Source organism: Mirounga angustirostris, unplaced genomic scaffold (genome assembly GCF_029215605.1).
Source record: "Mirounga angustirostris isolate CCGP_5_RB_7025 unplaced genomic scaffold, mMirAng1.0.hap1 SCAF_11, whole genome shotgun sequence".
In the NCBI taxonomy this organism is placed as follows: domain Eukaryota; kingdom Metazoa; phylum Chordata; class Mammalia; order Carnivora; family Phocidae; genus Mirounga; species Mirounga angustirostris.
Window position 1 is genome coordinate 84,898,109 of NW_026991719.1, and position 15,009 is coordinate 84,913,117.

General features: G+C 40.4%; 2 protein-coding genes across 2 annotated transcripts in view; one reads left to right on the top strand and one right to left on the bottom strand.

Annotated features, from left to right (window-relative positions):
• The window catches only part of IL1RAPL2 (interleukin 1 receptor accessory protein like 2), a 639,368-nt gene that overhangs the window by 26,744 nt on the left and 597,615 nt on the right, over positions 1-15,009 (top strand). The gene's annotated exons all lie outside the window — the stretch shown is intronic.
• Positions 871-2,152, bottom strand: TEX13A (testis expressed 13A). Its single transcript, XM_045871418.2, has 2 exons — positions 1,694-2,152; positions 871-1,587 (listed from the first exon to the last, which is right to left on the bottom strand). The coding sequence occupies exons 1-2, from the start codon at positions 2,150-2,152 to the stop codon at positions 871-873; spliced, it is 1,176 nt and encodes a 391-aa protein (XP_045727374.2).

Here is a 15,009-nt window from a genome sequence, read left to right on the forward strand (position 1 = left end):
TTCTTTGACAGTTTTTGGTTTGCAGCTGCTCTTCTGGTGCCAATTTCTGACTTGGAAATAATCTGGTTGCCCAGAACAGGAACCCGCTCAAGTTAGCTTAAAGAAAAGGGGATCTGTGTAGAGTGTATTTTCATGCAGCACAATCGCAGGAAGTGGAAAAGTGGTCATGCCACCAGTCTCTCCATCTCTGAGGTTGCAGGATCAACTCCTGTGCTGTTTCTCTATGCTTGTCTGCTCCCTGGGGCCTCATTCTGACATCCTCTAAAAGACACTTGGCTTCTATAAAGCACACAGTTCTGCTCCCTGACAGCCAGGACCAGGCCTGATTGTGGCCTCGGCATTCATGACTCTGACCAGGGCCCCAACTCCAAATGACCCATTGTTTCCTTACGCAACACCACCCTGACTATGGAATCTGCCTCTCTGTTCAGACTCTCTAGCATGAGAAACTGTTTGGCTCAGTTATGGATCAGATGTCCACTCCTGCTCCAATCATATACAGCCTAGGTGGGGAGAGGGGTGGGTTACCATATACATGGCTGCTCAGGTCCACCAGATACTAGGATTGGAGAGGGAGATACATACTAAGAAGCTATGGTGCTTCTGGGGTGTGGAATGCTAATGCTCTGGAACACAGAAGGGGTCATCAAAATAAGTCTCTGTCTCTATGTTTTACCCCCCAACTACCCAATCTACACCCTCCCCAGCCACCACCCCGTACCCCACCTCCCAGCCTACTTTTCCACCTCTTGCCCTATTTGCCCACCCTCCCTTTCCCCCCACTCTTCCCAATCCCTTCCCTACCTCTCCCCCTCCCTCTGAAAATTGATTTTTCTTTGGGATTTTCTGTTCTATTTCACATTTCTGAATTCACTTAGGGCTTTGAAGCCAGATTCCCCTTCCACAACGGAAGCAAATTTCCCTCTGTGAACAATTCACAGCTTTACACCAAGGGCAGTCCCCATCCCCAGGCCTGTGAAATATGGGAGGCCTTCTCTGCTGATGGGGTTCAGAGTCTCTCCTGTCTCTTTGGGATTCTTGAGGGTTTGTTCCCTGGGACCCCCCATCAGACCACGAGCTAACATCAGAGGGCTGCCGGTGGGGAGATGTCTGAGATGGAGCTCCTGCTGTGAATGTTGCTGCTGGTGGGGATGGTGCAGGCGCAGGTGGGAAGGGGGATGAGGGGCATGAGTAGGAATGTGTGAATGAGGCAGGGAGCTGGACAGGGAGGGGTGATGATGTGACTCTGGACCCGGGCTTCATGGTTCCAGAGAAATAAAACACGGTTGTTTCCACTGACCTGAGATCTCCCTCCCTCTGCCCACCAGAGGTGTAATTTTTCTGCTCCTCAGCTCCATGAAGGTGGACAGGGCCTCTACCCAGCTTCTTGGTGGCCTCTGCCCCTTCTGCATCCTTTTGACTTCTTCTTCCTCTTCCTGTGGCACCAGCAGCTGTAGCAGAAGTAGCAGCAGCCCCTGCCTCCTCCTCCTCCTCACGTGCTCCTTCTGTTTCAACCCCACTGGCAGTGGCCAGGCCTGGCTCCTCTGCAACCTGGACCTGCTCCTGCTTCCGCGGAGACTCCAGTTCCTGGAGAGAAGTGGGCAGAATTAAGACCTATTCTGGGGGCAGTGAGGGTGTGGGGCAGGGAAATGGGGCCGGGAGATGGGGCAGGGACCAATCGAGGTAATCTTACAGCCCGGAAGACCTTCCACCTCAGGAGATCCCTTTCCTTTCCCATCTCTGCCAGGTTTGCTTGTGTCTGCCACAGCCGAAAGACTGACTCCTTGCGCTCCATCTCCTGCTGTGCTGTGAGCTCCTTTAGGTCTGAGGCCAAGGTCTGTGCAGCAGACTTATGCAGTTTGGTGAAGTTCTGCAGCCAGTGCACCCTGCGCCCGTGTAACTGGCTCTGCCTGCGGGCAAAGCGCACGCCCAGGGCGAGGCTGCTCCAGGCACAGGCGTCTTTGGCCTCGCTGGGCACCGCACTGTCCTCCAGGATGGCCCTGAGCTTGTTCTCTACCTCCTCCCAGGACAGGGATATATTCTCGAGGTAGAACTCGGGGCCTTTCGTGTGCCCGGCCATCTTCTCATTGATGAAGGCCACCACATTGTTGTGCTGGAACCCAGCACTGGGGTCGTCAGGTTTCAAGGACATGACGACTGAGCACCTTAGGGGTCTGGCTGTCCCTGTGGGATGAATCAACCAGTTGCTCTTTCCTCTCCCCTTTAGCCCCTCCCCACTCAGTCTCTTCCCATCCAATCGGCCTGCCCCGCCCTGCCCCGCCCCTCCTCACCCCACTCAGACCCTCATAAAGACCCCCTCACCGACTGGCTTGCCCCGCCATAGTACACGTCTCACGGGGCCTCTCTTCTCTAGGTGGCATTAGAGAAGAAGCGGACCTACCTTTCTTGCCTACCGTACCAAAAGAGAAAGTGCACCTCTCTCCCTCTAGGGGCTCTGAGGAAAGGAAGTCTCAACGCCAACCCTCGAGGCTTTTACCCTGGGACTGTTCCAACTTCCAGAGACAGTGGGGGTGGGAGGGAATGTGTGAGGAAGGTTCCTCCCAAACTCTGGGACATAAGAGAACCCACTACATTGTTGAAAGTCTCTGAAGGCAGGAAACAACAGGAGTGGTCAGAAAAGGCAGAACTGAGAATATAATCAAGAACAAAAAGTTTCATCCCCCACTCTCCACCCCCACCATAATGGTTTGTTCCACATCAGGGGCCCCGCCCCTCCCCGAGGTGGAATGTTCTAGAACAGAAAAAGCTCCCCCCTTCCTCCCCCCTCCCCTTCCCCCCCCCCCCCCCCCCCCCCCCCCCCGCTGCCGCCGCCGCCAGGAAGATTCTGTATCTCCTATTCCAGACGCTCCTGAACTGGAATACAAAGGTCAGAAAATTTTTTATGTAAAGGGCCAGGTAGTAATCATTTGAGGCTTTGTAGGCAAAAGATCTCTGTCCCAACTACTTGTAGCCTAAAAGCAGTCATAAAAAATAAGAAATAAGCATGGCTATATTCCAGTAAAACTTTATGTATAAAAATAAGCAGCTGGGAGGATTTGGCCTATAGTTTGCCAACTCCGGGTCTAGACTCATATTTCCTGCATATCCCAAAGATATCCAAAATCCAAATGTTCACCCTTTCCACCTAGAGATGATTCTCCTCCTATATTCCTCTGTTCAGTATGGAAACCTCAAAATTGTCAAAACCACTTGCCTTTAATAACATAGCAAATCGGTCCCCAAGTCTTGTTGCTACTACCTGAGAAACTTCTATTGACATCCATTCCCATTTACAGAATGCCCGCATTGCCTCCTAAATAATCTCCCTAACTTTAATCTCTTTCTAACTCCTAATCTTTCCTAGTATTATGCTACTTTCAAGCTTAAAAATATTTGATTGCTTCCTGTGACATACTCCTTGGCCTAATATTAGAATCTCACTTTAGTCTACCTTTCTAATTTAACTCTCTTCATTCTCTTTTCTGTGCCATCATTTATGCACTGAAGGTACTGGCCATGCAGAGATACACTCATTTTGGGTTTTAATTTATTTTTCTATTTGAAAAAAATCAGAAATTCACTATTTATTATATGGGAATTATGTTTTGTTCTATGAACGACATTGAAATAGATGACATTTCTTCTCTAAGAGTCTTGTGTCAGATAGAAAAAATAATGTACCAGGCATCAAAATATTACTTAAGAAGGTGGTTAAATCCCAGAGTTTTAAATCCCACTATTTTAGCTCTCTTTTTATTTATTTATTTATTTATTTTTTTGAGACTAATAAACTTTATTAAGTAAAGGTCCTCAAAGAGTAACTTCAAAAGTTTGACATTTGGATGATTTCTGTTTCTGGCACATACAGAAAAGAGGCTCAATTTATCCTCCCAAGTGGGGAAAAAATAAATAAAAGAAAATATTTAACCAACAGTTCAGAGGACGTTGGACATCAGAGAGTGAACGACAATGGTCTCTGAGAAATGGGAAACAATTTGAGCTCTACCGTTCTCTCAGCTTAGTGCCTACTGATAGTTTCCATGGAATGACAAAGGAATGTGGAACACAAGAGATTACATAGGTTGAAGAGATGGATATTATTGAGTCCAGAGAAACCACAGCAACAAGAATTTACAGACAAAGTAATGAAGAGCAGAAAACTGTAGAGAGCAAGAATTCCACAGGAATGCATGATCAATAATATAGAGAATAATGAACAAACTAATCTACTTTCAGTATCCCTCTTCAAATATCTCTTTTTTTAAAATGTTATCTTTTTTTTTTTTCCATTTCAGTTTGTGTATTTTAAATTATTAGTCTTAAATGGAAAGGGTTCATGTTTTGGCTTGTTCAGCAGTGACTTCTGTAGAAAGATCATTCAGGAGATAATGTAGAAATTGGAATGGCAAGGAAAGAGCAGAGATACTGGAGTCAGGGAGATCCATTAGGGGGATGTCACAGTAATTCAATATGTAAACTAAGGCAGTGGACATCAGAATGGAGAGAAGAGTGTAGAGAGCTCTTTGGTTGATAGAATTCATAGGACTGTTAGGGACAGGGATGAGAAAATTAGGGTAATTCCCAGATTTCTGATACAGGGAACTAAATAGATAGTGATGCTGTAGACTTAGATAGAGAATGAAAGAGAAGCTGTTTGGGAGGGAGTTCACCTGTACACATATTGATACTGAGATAGCTGTGGGGCATCCTAATAGAGATACCCCACAGGCAGTTAGATATATGAGTCTAGTACTTAGGAAAGACATCAGGGCTGGAGATATAGTATTGAAAAATGGAAGTTGGGTTCTAAGTAGTGGTTGAAATAATTGAGGGGGAAGATATAGAGCAAGAACAGGGTGCTGAGGACAGTTCTCTTACCACTCTCCACTCTCACTGATGGTTTTATAGCAGCTGACCTGCATACTCCTTGGCCACCTCTGCTTCTGGCCTCAGAACATTTTTTTATCCTTTTTTATTCCTTCCATAACACTGTAAACATGGACTTCAGCTTGTGATCACTTTTATCTGTATGCTACCATTCTTCCATGTCTGCTTATAAATACTTTAAGAAGATTAAGTCATTTTTTTTTTTAAGTTTTTACTTAAATTCCAGTTAGTGAACATACAGTGTAATATTAGTTTCAGGTGTACAATATAGTGATTCATCACTTCCATTTACATCACCCAGTGCTCATCACAACTGCAGTCCTTAATCTCCATCATCTATTTCACCTGTCCCCCAACCTGCCTCCCCTCTGGTAACCATCAGTTTGTTCTCTATAGTTAAGAGTCTATTTCTTGGTTTGTCTCTCTCTCTTCCCCACCCCATGATTGTTTGTTTTGTTTCTTAAATTCCACATATGAGTGAAATTATATGGTATTTGTCTTTCTCTGACTGACTTACTTCGCTTAGCATAATACTTTCTAGCTCTATCCATGATGTTGCAAATGGCAAGATTTCATTCTTTTTTATGGCTGAGTAATATTTGATTTTGTGTGTGTGTGTGTGTATCACATTATTTATCCATTCATCAGTCTGTGAACATTTGGGTTATTTCCATAATTTGGCTATTGTAGATAATGCTGCTATAAACATCAGGGTGCTTGTATCCCTTTGAATTAGTATTTTTGAATTCTTTGGGTAAATAACTAGTAGTACAATTGCTAGATCATAGGGTAGTTCTATTTTTAAATATAAGTAGTTCTATTTAGGTAGTTCTATTTTAAATTTAAATAGAAGAGGAACCTCCATACTGTTTTCCAGGCTGGCTGCACCAATTTGCATTCCCACCAGTAGTGCTAGAGAGTTCCTTTTTCTCCACATCCTGTTGTTTCTTGTGTTGTTGATTTCAGCCATTCTGACAAGTGTGATATGGTATCTCATTGTAGTTTTGATTTGCATTTCCCTGATGATCAGTGATGTCTACTGCTCATTTTTTAAATTGGATTACTCATTTTTTGGGTGTTGAGTTTGATAAGTTCTTTATAGATTTTGGATACTAACCTTTTCTCAGGTATGTTATTTGCAAATATCTTCTCCCATTCTGTGGGTTGCCTTTTGTTTTGTTGACTGTTTCCTTTGCTGTGCAGAATCTTTTTATTTCGATGCAGCCTCAATAGTTCAATTTTTGCTTTTGTTTCCCTTGCCTCAGGAGACATATGTAGAAAGAAATTGGTATGGCCAGTGTCAAAGTGGTTATTGCCTGTGTTCTACTCTAGGATTTTAATGGTTTCCTGTTTCACATTTAGTCTTTAATCCTTTTTGAATTTATTTTTACATCTGGTGTAAGAAAGTGGTCCAGTTTCATTCTTTTGCATGTTTCTGTCCAGTTTTCCCAACACCATTTGTGGAAGAGACTCTCTTTTTCCAATTGAATGTTCTTTACTGCTTTGTTGAAGATTAATTGACCATATAGTTGTGGGTTCATTTCTGGGTTTTCTATTCTGTTCTATTGATCTATGTGTCTATTTTGTGCCAGTTCCATACTGTTTTCATCAATACGGCTTTGTAACATAACTCGAAGCCTGGGATTGCAATCCTCCAGCTTTGCTTTTCTTTTTCAAGGTCGCTTTGGCTATTTAGGGTCTTCTGTGGTTCCATACAAATTTTAGGATTGTTCTAGCTCTGTGAAAAATGCTGATGGTATTTTGACAATGATTGTAGATTGCTTTGGGTAGTATAGACATTTTAACAATATTCGTTCTCCAATCCATGAGCATGGAATGTCTATCCATTTTATTATGTCATCTCCAATTTCTTTCATCGGCATTTTATAGTTTTTAGAGTACCAGTCTTTCACCTCTTTGGTTAAATTTATTCCTAGGTATCTTGTGGTTTTTGGTGCAATTGTAAATAGGATTGATTCCTTGATTTCTCTTTCTGCTGCTTCATTATTGGTCTGTAGAGGTGCAACCAATTTCTGTACGTTGATTTTATATTCTGTAACTTTACTGAATTGCGTCAGTTCTAACAATTTTTTTGTTGGAGTCTTTCAGGTTTTCATATAGAGTATCATGCCATCTGCAAATGGTGAAAGTTTGACTTCCTTGCTGATTTGGGTGCGTTTTATTTCTTTTTGTTGTCTGACCACTATGACTAGGACTTGCAGTACTATGTTAAATAACAGTGGTGAGAGTGGAGATTCCTGTCCTGTGCCTGACCTTAGTGGAAAAGCTCTCAGATTTTTTTTTTTCCCATTGAGGATATTAGCTGTGGCTTTTTCATGTATGGCCTTTATTTTGTTGAGGTTTGTTTCCTCTAAACCTACTTTGTTGAGAGTTTTTATCATGAATGGAGGTTGTAGTTTGTCAAATGCTTTTTCTGCATCTATTGAGAGGATCATGTGGTTCTTATCCTTTCTTTTATTAATGTGGTGTATCAGATTGATTTGCAAATATTGATCCACCCTTGCAGCCCAGGAATAAATCCCACTTGATCTTGGTGAATGCTTCTTTTAATGTAGTTTGGATTTGGTTTGCTAGTATTTTATTAAGAATTTTTACATCCATGTTCATCAGAGATATTGGCCTGTAGTTCTCTTTTTTAGTGGAGTCTATCTGGTTTAGGTATCGGGGTAAGGCTGGCCTCATAGAATTAATTTGTATGTTTTTCTTCCTTTTCTATTTTTTGGAATAGTTTGAGAAGTATAGGTATTAACTCTTCTTGAAATGTTTGGTAGAATTCTCCTGTGAAACCACCTGGCCCTGGACTTTCATTTGTTGGGAGATTTTTTATGACTAATTCAATTTCTTTGCTGTTTATCAGTCGGTTCAAGTTTTCTATTTCTCGCTGTTTCAGTTTTGGTAGTTTATATGTTTCTAGGAATTTATCCATTTCTTCCAGGTTGTTCAATTTGTTGGCATATAGTTTTTCATAATATTCTCTTATAATTGTGTTTCTGTGGTGTCAGTTATTATTTCTCCCTTCTCATTTGTGATTTTATTTGTTTGGGTCTTCTTTTTTATAAGTCTGGCTACAGGTTTATTAGTTTTATTGATTTTTTTTCCACAGGACCAGCTCCTGGTTTCATTGATCTGTTTTATTATTTTTTTAGTTTTTATATCATTTATTTCTATTTTATTACAATCTTTTTTATTTTAATTTTATATTTTAATTTGTTATTATTATTATTTATATTATGCTCAATTAGCCAACATATAAGTATATCATTAGTTTTTGATGTAGTGTTCAACGATTCATTAGTTGCATATAACACCCAGTGCTCATCACCACACATATCCTTCTTAATGCCCATCACCTGGTTAGACCATCACCCCACCCCCCTCCCTTCTGTAACCCTCAGTTTGGTTCCTGGAGTCCAGGGTCTCTCATGGTTTGTCTCCCTCTCTGATTTCTTCCCATTCAGTTTTCCCTCCCTTCCCCTGTGGTCCTCCATGCTATTTGTTATGTTCCACATATGAGTGAAACCATATAATTGTCTTTCTCTGCTTGACTTATTTCACTTAGCATATATATTTTTAAAATATATTATTTTAGGGGCACCTGGGTGGCTCAGTTGGTTGGGCGACTGCCTTTAGCTCAGGTCATGATCCTGGAGTCCCAGGATCGAGTCCCGCATCGGGCTCCCTGCTCAGCGGGGAGTCTGCTTCTCCCTCTGACCCTCCCCCCTCTCATGTGCTCTCTCTCTCTCATTCTCGCTCTCTCAAATAAATAAAATCTTAAAAAAACTATAAAATATTTTATTATAACTATTATATATTATAATCATTATTATTTCCTTCCTTCTGCTGGCTTTAGGCTTCATTTGTTATTCTTTTTCTAGCTCTTTAAGTTTAATGTTAGGGTGTATATTTGAGATTTTTCCTTCTTCTTGAAGTAGGTCTGTGTTGCTATAAACTTCCCTCTTAGGAATGCTTTTGCTGCATCCCAAATTTTTTGGACCATTGTGTTTTCATTTCATTTCTTTCCATGTATCTTTTTTTTTTTTTATTTCTTCTTCGATTTCCTGGTTGACCCATTAATTGTTTTTTTTTTTTAAAGATTTTATTTATTTATTTGAGAGAGTGTGTGTATGAGTGAGAGGGAGAGGGAGAGAGAATCGGAAGCAGACTCTGCACTGAGCACAGAGCCCAATGTGGGACCCAAGCCGACAACTACGAGATCATGACCTCAGCTGATACCAAGAGTCAGACACTTAACCAACTGAGCCACCCAGGTGCCCCTGACCCATTCACTGTTTAGTAGCATGTTGTTTAGCCTCCATTTATTTTTGGTCTTTCCAAATTTTTTCTTGTAGTTGACTTCAAATTTCATAGTGTTGTGGTCAGAAGATAAGCGTGGTATGATCTCAGTCTTTTTGTGTTTGTTGAGGCCTGATTTGTGACCTAATATGTGACCTATTCTGGAGAAAGTCCCATGTGCACTTGAAAAGAATGTGTAAACTCTTCTTTTAGGATGGAATATTCTGAATATATCTGTTAAGTTCATCTGGTCCAGAATGTCACTCAAAGCCGTTGTTTCCTTGTTGGTTTTCTGTTTAGATGATCTGTCCAGTGATGTAAGTGGGGTGTTAAAGACTCTTACTATTATTGTAATATTAGCAATTAGTTCCTTTTATGTTTGTTATTAGTTGTTTATATATTTGGGTCCTCCCATGTTGGGTGCATAAATATTTACAATTGTTAGATCTTCTTGTTGGATTGTCCCCTTTATTATGATATACTGCCCTTTTTCATCTCTTGTTAAGTGTTTATTTTAAAGTCTAGTTTGTCCAATATAAGTTTTCCCCTCTGGCTTTCTTTTGTTTTTTTTTTTAAAGATTTTATTTATTTATTTGAGTGAGAGGGCGGAGGGCCAGAGGGAGAAGCAGACTCCCTGCTGAGCAGGAAGCCTGATGCGGGACTCGATCCTGGGACTCCAGGATCACGACCTGAGCCGAAGGCAGTCGCTTAGCCAACTGAGCCACCCAGGCGCCTTCCCCCCTGGCTTTCTTTTGATGTCCATTTGTATGATAAATGTTTCTCCATCTCCTCACTTACAATATTCAAGTATCTTAAGGTCTAAAATGAGTCTTGTTTAGGCAGCATATAGATGGATCTTTTTTTTTTTTTTTCCGTTATGACACCCTATGTCTTTTGATTGTAGCTTTTAATCCATTTATATTCAGAGTAATTATTGATAGATATGTATTTAGTGCCATTTTATTACTTGTTTTGTTGTTGTTTCTGGAGATTTTCTCTGTTCCTTTCTTGTCTTTGTCACTTTTGGTCTTACCTTTCCACTCAAAAAATCCCCTTTAATATTTCTTGCAGGGGTGGTTTAGTGTTCACAAACCCCTTTAGTTTTTGTTTGTCTGGGAAACTCTTTATCTCTTCTTCTATTCTGAATGATAGCCTTGCTGGATAGAGTACTCTTGGCTACAGATTTTTCTCATTCAGCAATTTGAATATATCATGTCACTTTTTTCTTGTTTGCCATGTTTCTGTTGAGAAATCTCCAGCTAGCTTTATGGTTGTTCCCTTGAAAATTAAGGATTTATTTTGTCTTGCTGCTTTTAAGAATTTTTCTTGATCACTATATTTCATAAATTTAATCCCAATATGTCTTGATGTTGGCCTGCTTTTGTTGATTTTGATGGGAGTTCTCTGTGCTCCTGAATGTGGATGTCTGTTTCCTTCCCCAGGCTAGGGAAGTTTTCAGCTATTATTTCCTCAAATAAATTTTCTGCCCCATTTTCTCTCTCTTCTTTTTCTGGGACTCCTATAATATGAATGCTATTATGTTTTATGGAGTCACTGAGTTCCCTAAGTCTGTTCTCGTGTTCCATAATTCTTCTTTTTCTCTTTTGTTCAGCTTTCTTATTTACCATTATTTTGTCTTCTATATCACTGATTTGTTCCTCTGCTTCATCCATTCTACTGTTCATTGCATCAAGCCTATTTCCAATCTCAGTTATTGAATTCTTAACTTATCACTGATTTCTTTAACTGTTTTATCTCTGTGGTAATAGTCTCCCTGATGTCTTCCACTCTTTTCTCAAGTCCAGCAAATATCCTTATAATTGTTGCTTTAAATTCTCCATTAGGCTTGTTACTTATATCTGTTTCACTTAGATCTCTGCTATGGCCTTATCTTGTTCTTTCATTTGGGATGAACTCCTCTGTCATGGCATTTTTGTCCAAGACTCTGCCTTCTCTGTGTTAGAAAAGCCGGTTATGTTTCCTGCTCCTGAGAGTAATGGCTTTATAAAGAAGAGCTCATGAAATGCCCAGGGTCTGGCACATCAGGGTGTGTTTCCCATGTGTACTGCATGTGCTCTGCTGCTGTGTTCTGGCTGCTCTTTCCTTCAGACCATTCATCTACAGAGGCTCTTCTTGCCTGCAGTTGGCAGTGTTTGGTCCTTGGCCAGAATGTGGTGAATTTAAACTAGGTGTGCTCTGGTCTGCTTGTTAAATGAGACCTGACACTTCTTCCACTAGAACTGAAGCCCTGCAGAAATCTCTGGTAAGGAGATGTGGTGTGGGCTGGGGTTTCTGCTGGTCTTCTGGGGAAGAGGCCTGCTGCACTGGGACTGAGGCAAGCTTGACTGAGAAGAACAGATCCACCAGAGTGTAAGGTGTTGGGGCTTGGTGTAAGCAAGTTAGGCAGCTGGCGTTGGTGCTGTGCTGTTTCCTACAGGTGGCTCTGTGTTTATGCTGAGGGTCTGGGGAGGGAAATGGCACCAACCAGCTCCTTTGTCCCCAGAGGGGGATCTCCGTGAATGCTGCCTCTCAAGGATGTGTTCCAAGAAGAGCAAATATCTCCCTGCTGTGTGTCCCAGGCATTTTTCAGATTGCTGTTTCCACACTGCCCACCTCCAAGTTATTTGCCTTCCTTCTCTCCAAGAGCAATGCAGTGCCCTCTCGGCTCTATCCCAGCCAAGCCCACTGACCTTGAAAACTCCAGGCTTTAAGCCTCACTGGTTGCAAGAACTCATGAAAATCAGCCTTTCTTGTTTTTCCAGGCAATGACTTTAGGGAAATATTCTCCTTGTATGTTCTACTCTCTCTTGCCCTTCTCTATGACCACAGCTCCCTCTCCCCCACAGCATCTGCAATCCACTTCTCCCCTAAAACATGTCTCTGTACTTCCTATCTTCTTTGATGTGGCTTCTTCTCTCTTTTTAGTTGTGGAGTTTGTTTTGTAAATATCCCAGTTGACTCTGTTGCCATCTTCTATTCTCCCACTAGTAAGTCATCTCTTTTGGAGAAGAGAAAATGAAGATAGGGAAACCTGTTAAGATGCTACTTTAATCGTGCAGGCAAAACATGATAACAGCTTGAACTGTGGCAGGACGTAGGTGAGATATCAGATAAGGAAAGAATTTTGAAACAGAATTAACACAACTTGTTAAACAGTTGCATATAGGGAATAAGTATGTGGAAGTGGAGAGGATGATTTTGAGGCATCTGACTTGAGAAACTAGGTGGTGTGATTAGTGATGCCTCTAATCATAATAAATATTATAGGAGGAAGAACAGACTATAGGGAAGAAATAAATTCAGTTTGGGACTGATAAGTGCCTTCATGACAATCATATGGATATACTTGGCTAGATCTTAGGAGAGGACAGAAATGGAGAAAAATCTTATAGGCCTGGATGTCTTTAGCACTTAGTTTGTGGTTGAAACTTAGTGCTAGAACACTTAGTGCTGGAGATGAATGTTGGAGGGAGAGAAGAACATAAACAAAACAGAAGAAGGAATCATGAGGCCTGGGGGAAGATGGGAAACTTTTTTGGAAATAGGTTGAGGAAGAAAAGATAGTAATATAGTAATAAGGAATGATTAGAGAAGTAGGCAATCATAAGAGAGATATCTTAGAAGTAAGAAGAGATTCAGGAAGTTGAAGGAAATTTTTCAAGTGTCAAATAATATACAGAGGTCAGATAGGACAAGGGTGAAAAAGAAGCCATTAGATTTGGCTAATAAGATATCCTTAGTTAGATTAGTGATAGAAATTCAATAGAATGATGGGGCAGAAGCCAAATGACAGTGGGTCATAGAGTGATGTTAGAGCAGCATGCAGAAATTTTGAATGTTGACAAGTCTTTCAAGATCTTTGATAGTGACAGCTATAGTGAGTAGGCAGGAGTCAGAAACTAGATCTTGGTGTCATAGGGTATGACAGCGTAGTTGCTAAGACAATTAACATAAAATTTCAACACAAAGACAAGAATAATACTCTGGCATCTACTGTATAGGGAGGAAGATAACTATATATAAAGAAAACTGTGCTTTTGAAGAGTTTGAAATGTAACTCAGGCAATAAAGCAAAACCTTTGTGAATACTATAGGAATAATTACAAAACAACATATTACCAGATATAAAAATATCAGTGTGATATAAATAAGCAGTGAAGAAGTAAGAAATAGTTATTAGAGTCAGTGAGATTGGTTGAGGAAGACTTTCTAGAGGAAGAGTTTTGTTTTTGTTTTTAACAGAAACAACGATTCTCCATAGATTTCTGAAGAGCATTTTGGCTGTGGTATGATTAAAGCAGATTGATTCTCTTAAAGTTGTCTTCAACCAAACAATAAAGCAGGGGTCACTCATACCATGTTGGGGATGATGGTGATAGCAGGGAATGTTTTGAATTTACTTTGATTATTTCCTTACCTTTACTACATCTCAGTCAGTTATTGGCAGACAGATTTTGAACTAGCTACTTGTACCCATAGGTGGCAGATTGCTATTACTTTCCTTGAGAATGGTTACTTGAACTTACTGCTGGAAAGATCAGTAATTCTCAATTATCTATGAATGCATTATCATATATATATAATTTTTTCTTGATTAGGTACCTGACTTAAATGCTCAACCCCCAAATAAATTATACTTTGTTTTGAATTCAGGGTACATGATAATTTGATGATAAAATTTTATCTTAAGCAAGTAGTTTTTAGAATATATATATAATTTCTACTGTAACCTGGTTCATTGGCTGCTCTCTTTTAAAATAACAACAAAAAACAAAACATCTTGATTTAAATTATAGTTTGGCTTGGGAGTCAGTAGATAATGTATTAATAGTGGTGATGATGTTATAAAGGGTTAATTTTTGTTGAGCACTTACCATGAGCTAGGTACTGTGCTAAGCATCTTAAATGAACTATCCCATTGTTGGAGGACAATTCTCCATGGGTCTCTTGCACTTCTGCATGTTTTATGAGCAGAGGCACTCACTATCTCTTTCCCCAGATTACCTTTTTAAGGATTTATATATAGAGAACAGTCACAAAAGCTAGAAAATAGTGTCTTTCACCAGAGCAAAGGGCAGGTTTGCTTACAGCCTCGGAAAATAAAGATAGTGGCTCCCTTTGGAGCAAAGGGGAGGCATGCTTATGACCCATTATAAAAGATTTGTGTATTCTAAACTTGGGATTCTTCTACTTTAACACAATCCACTGCTTATACAGGTGTCATCAGTCCCTCTGTGTATTGTCCTATAGGGATTGTTAGGGAAGCATCACAAATGCGGATACTTTGGCTACTTTCATCGCTGTGAATAATTAACTATCTGTTTCTGACCCAGTAGTCTCTTGTCTTCTACCAATACCCATGAAACTGTCAGCCTAACTTGTTAGCTTGCAAGTATGGTAAAATCACATATCCTCACAGTTCTTAACACTTGTGTAATATAATAATCTTTTATGGATAACTTTTCTTTAATTTTCATTTTACATATGCAAAAATAAAGCTCAGTGACCTGTCCAGAGATTCATAATTAAGATACGAGAGAGCTGGGATTTGAACCGAAAACTCTCTTCCTTCAGAGGCCACATTCTCAAGCAGTGAGCTACTCAGATCCAGTTCAGTTCAAGTCTGTGGGTTGACCTTTTTTCTGAATGCATCATGAACCATACAGAAATTATGTTTGAATAATCCTGGGTTGGAGATAATCAGTGTCATGCCGAAGCCTGAGTGTTCATGTCAGCAGGAGAGAATGGTTAAAAAAGTATTCTCTGTTTATACCTCCAATAAATCCTTGTTTATTAATCAAGTTTCTG

Bases quoted from the DNA above. Each gene is read 5' to 3' on its own strand.
- TEX13A (XM_045871418.2), bottom strand. From the start codon at position 2,152: ATGTCCTTGAAACCTGACGACCCCAGTGCTGGGTTCCAGCACAACAAT. The intron at 1,588-1,693 runs GTAAGATTACCT...ACTTCTCTCCAG, and splicing joins GGTGGAAGGTCTTCCGGGCT to GAACTGGAGTCTCCGCGGAA.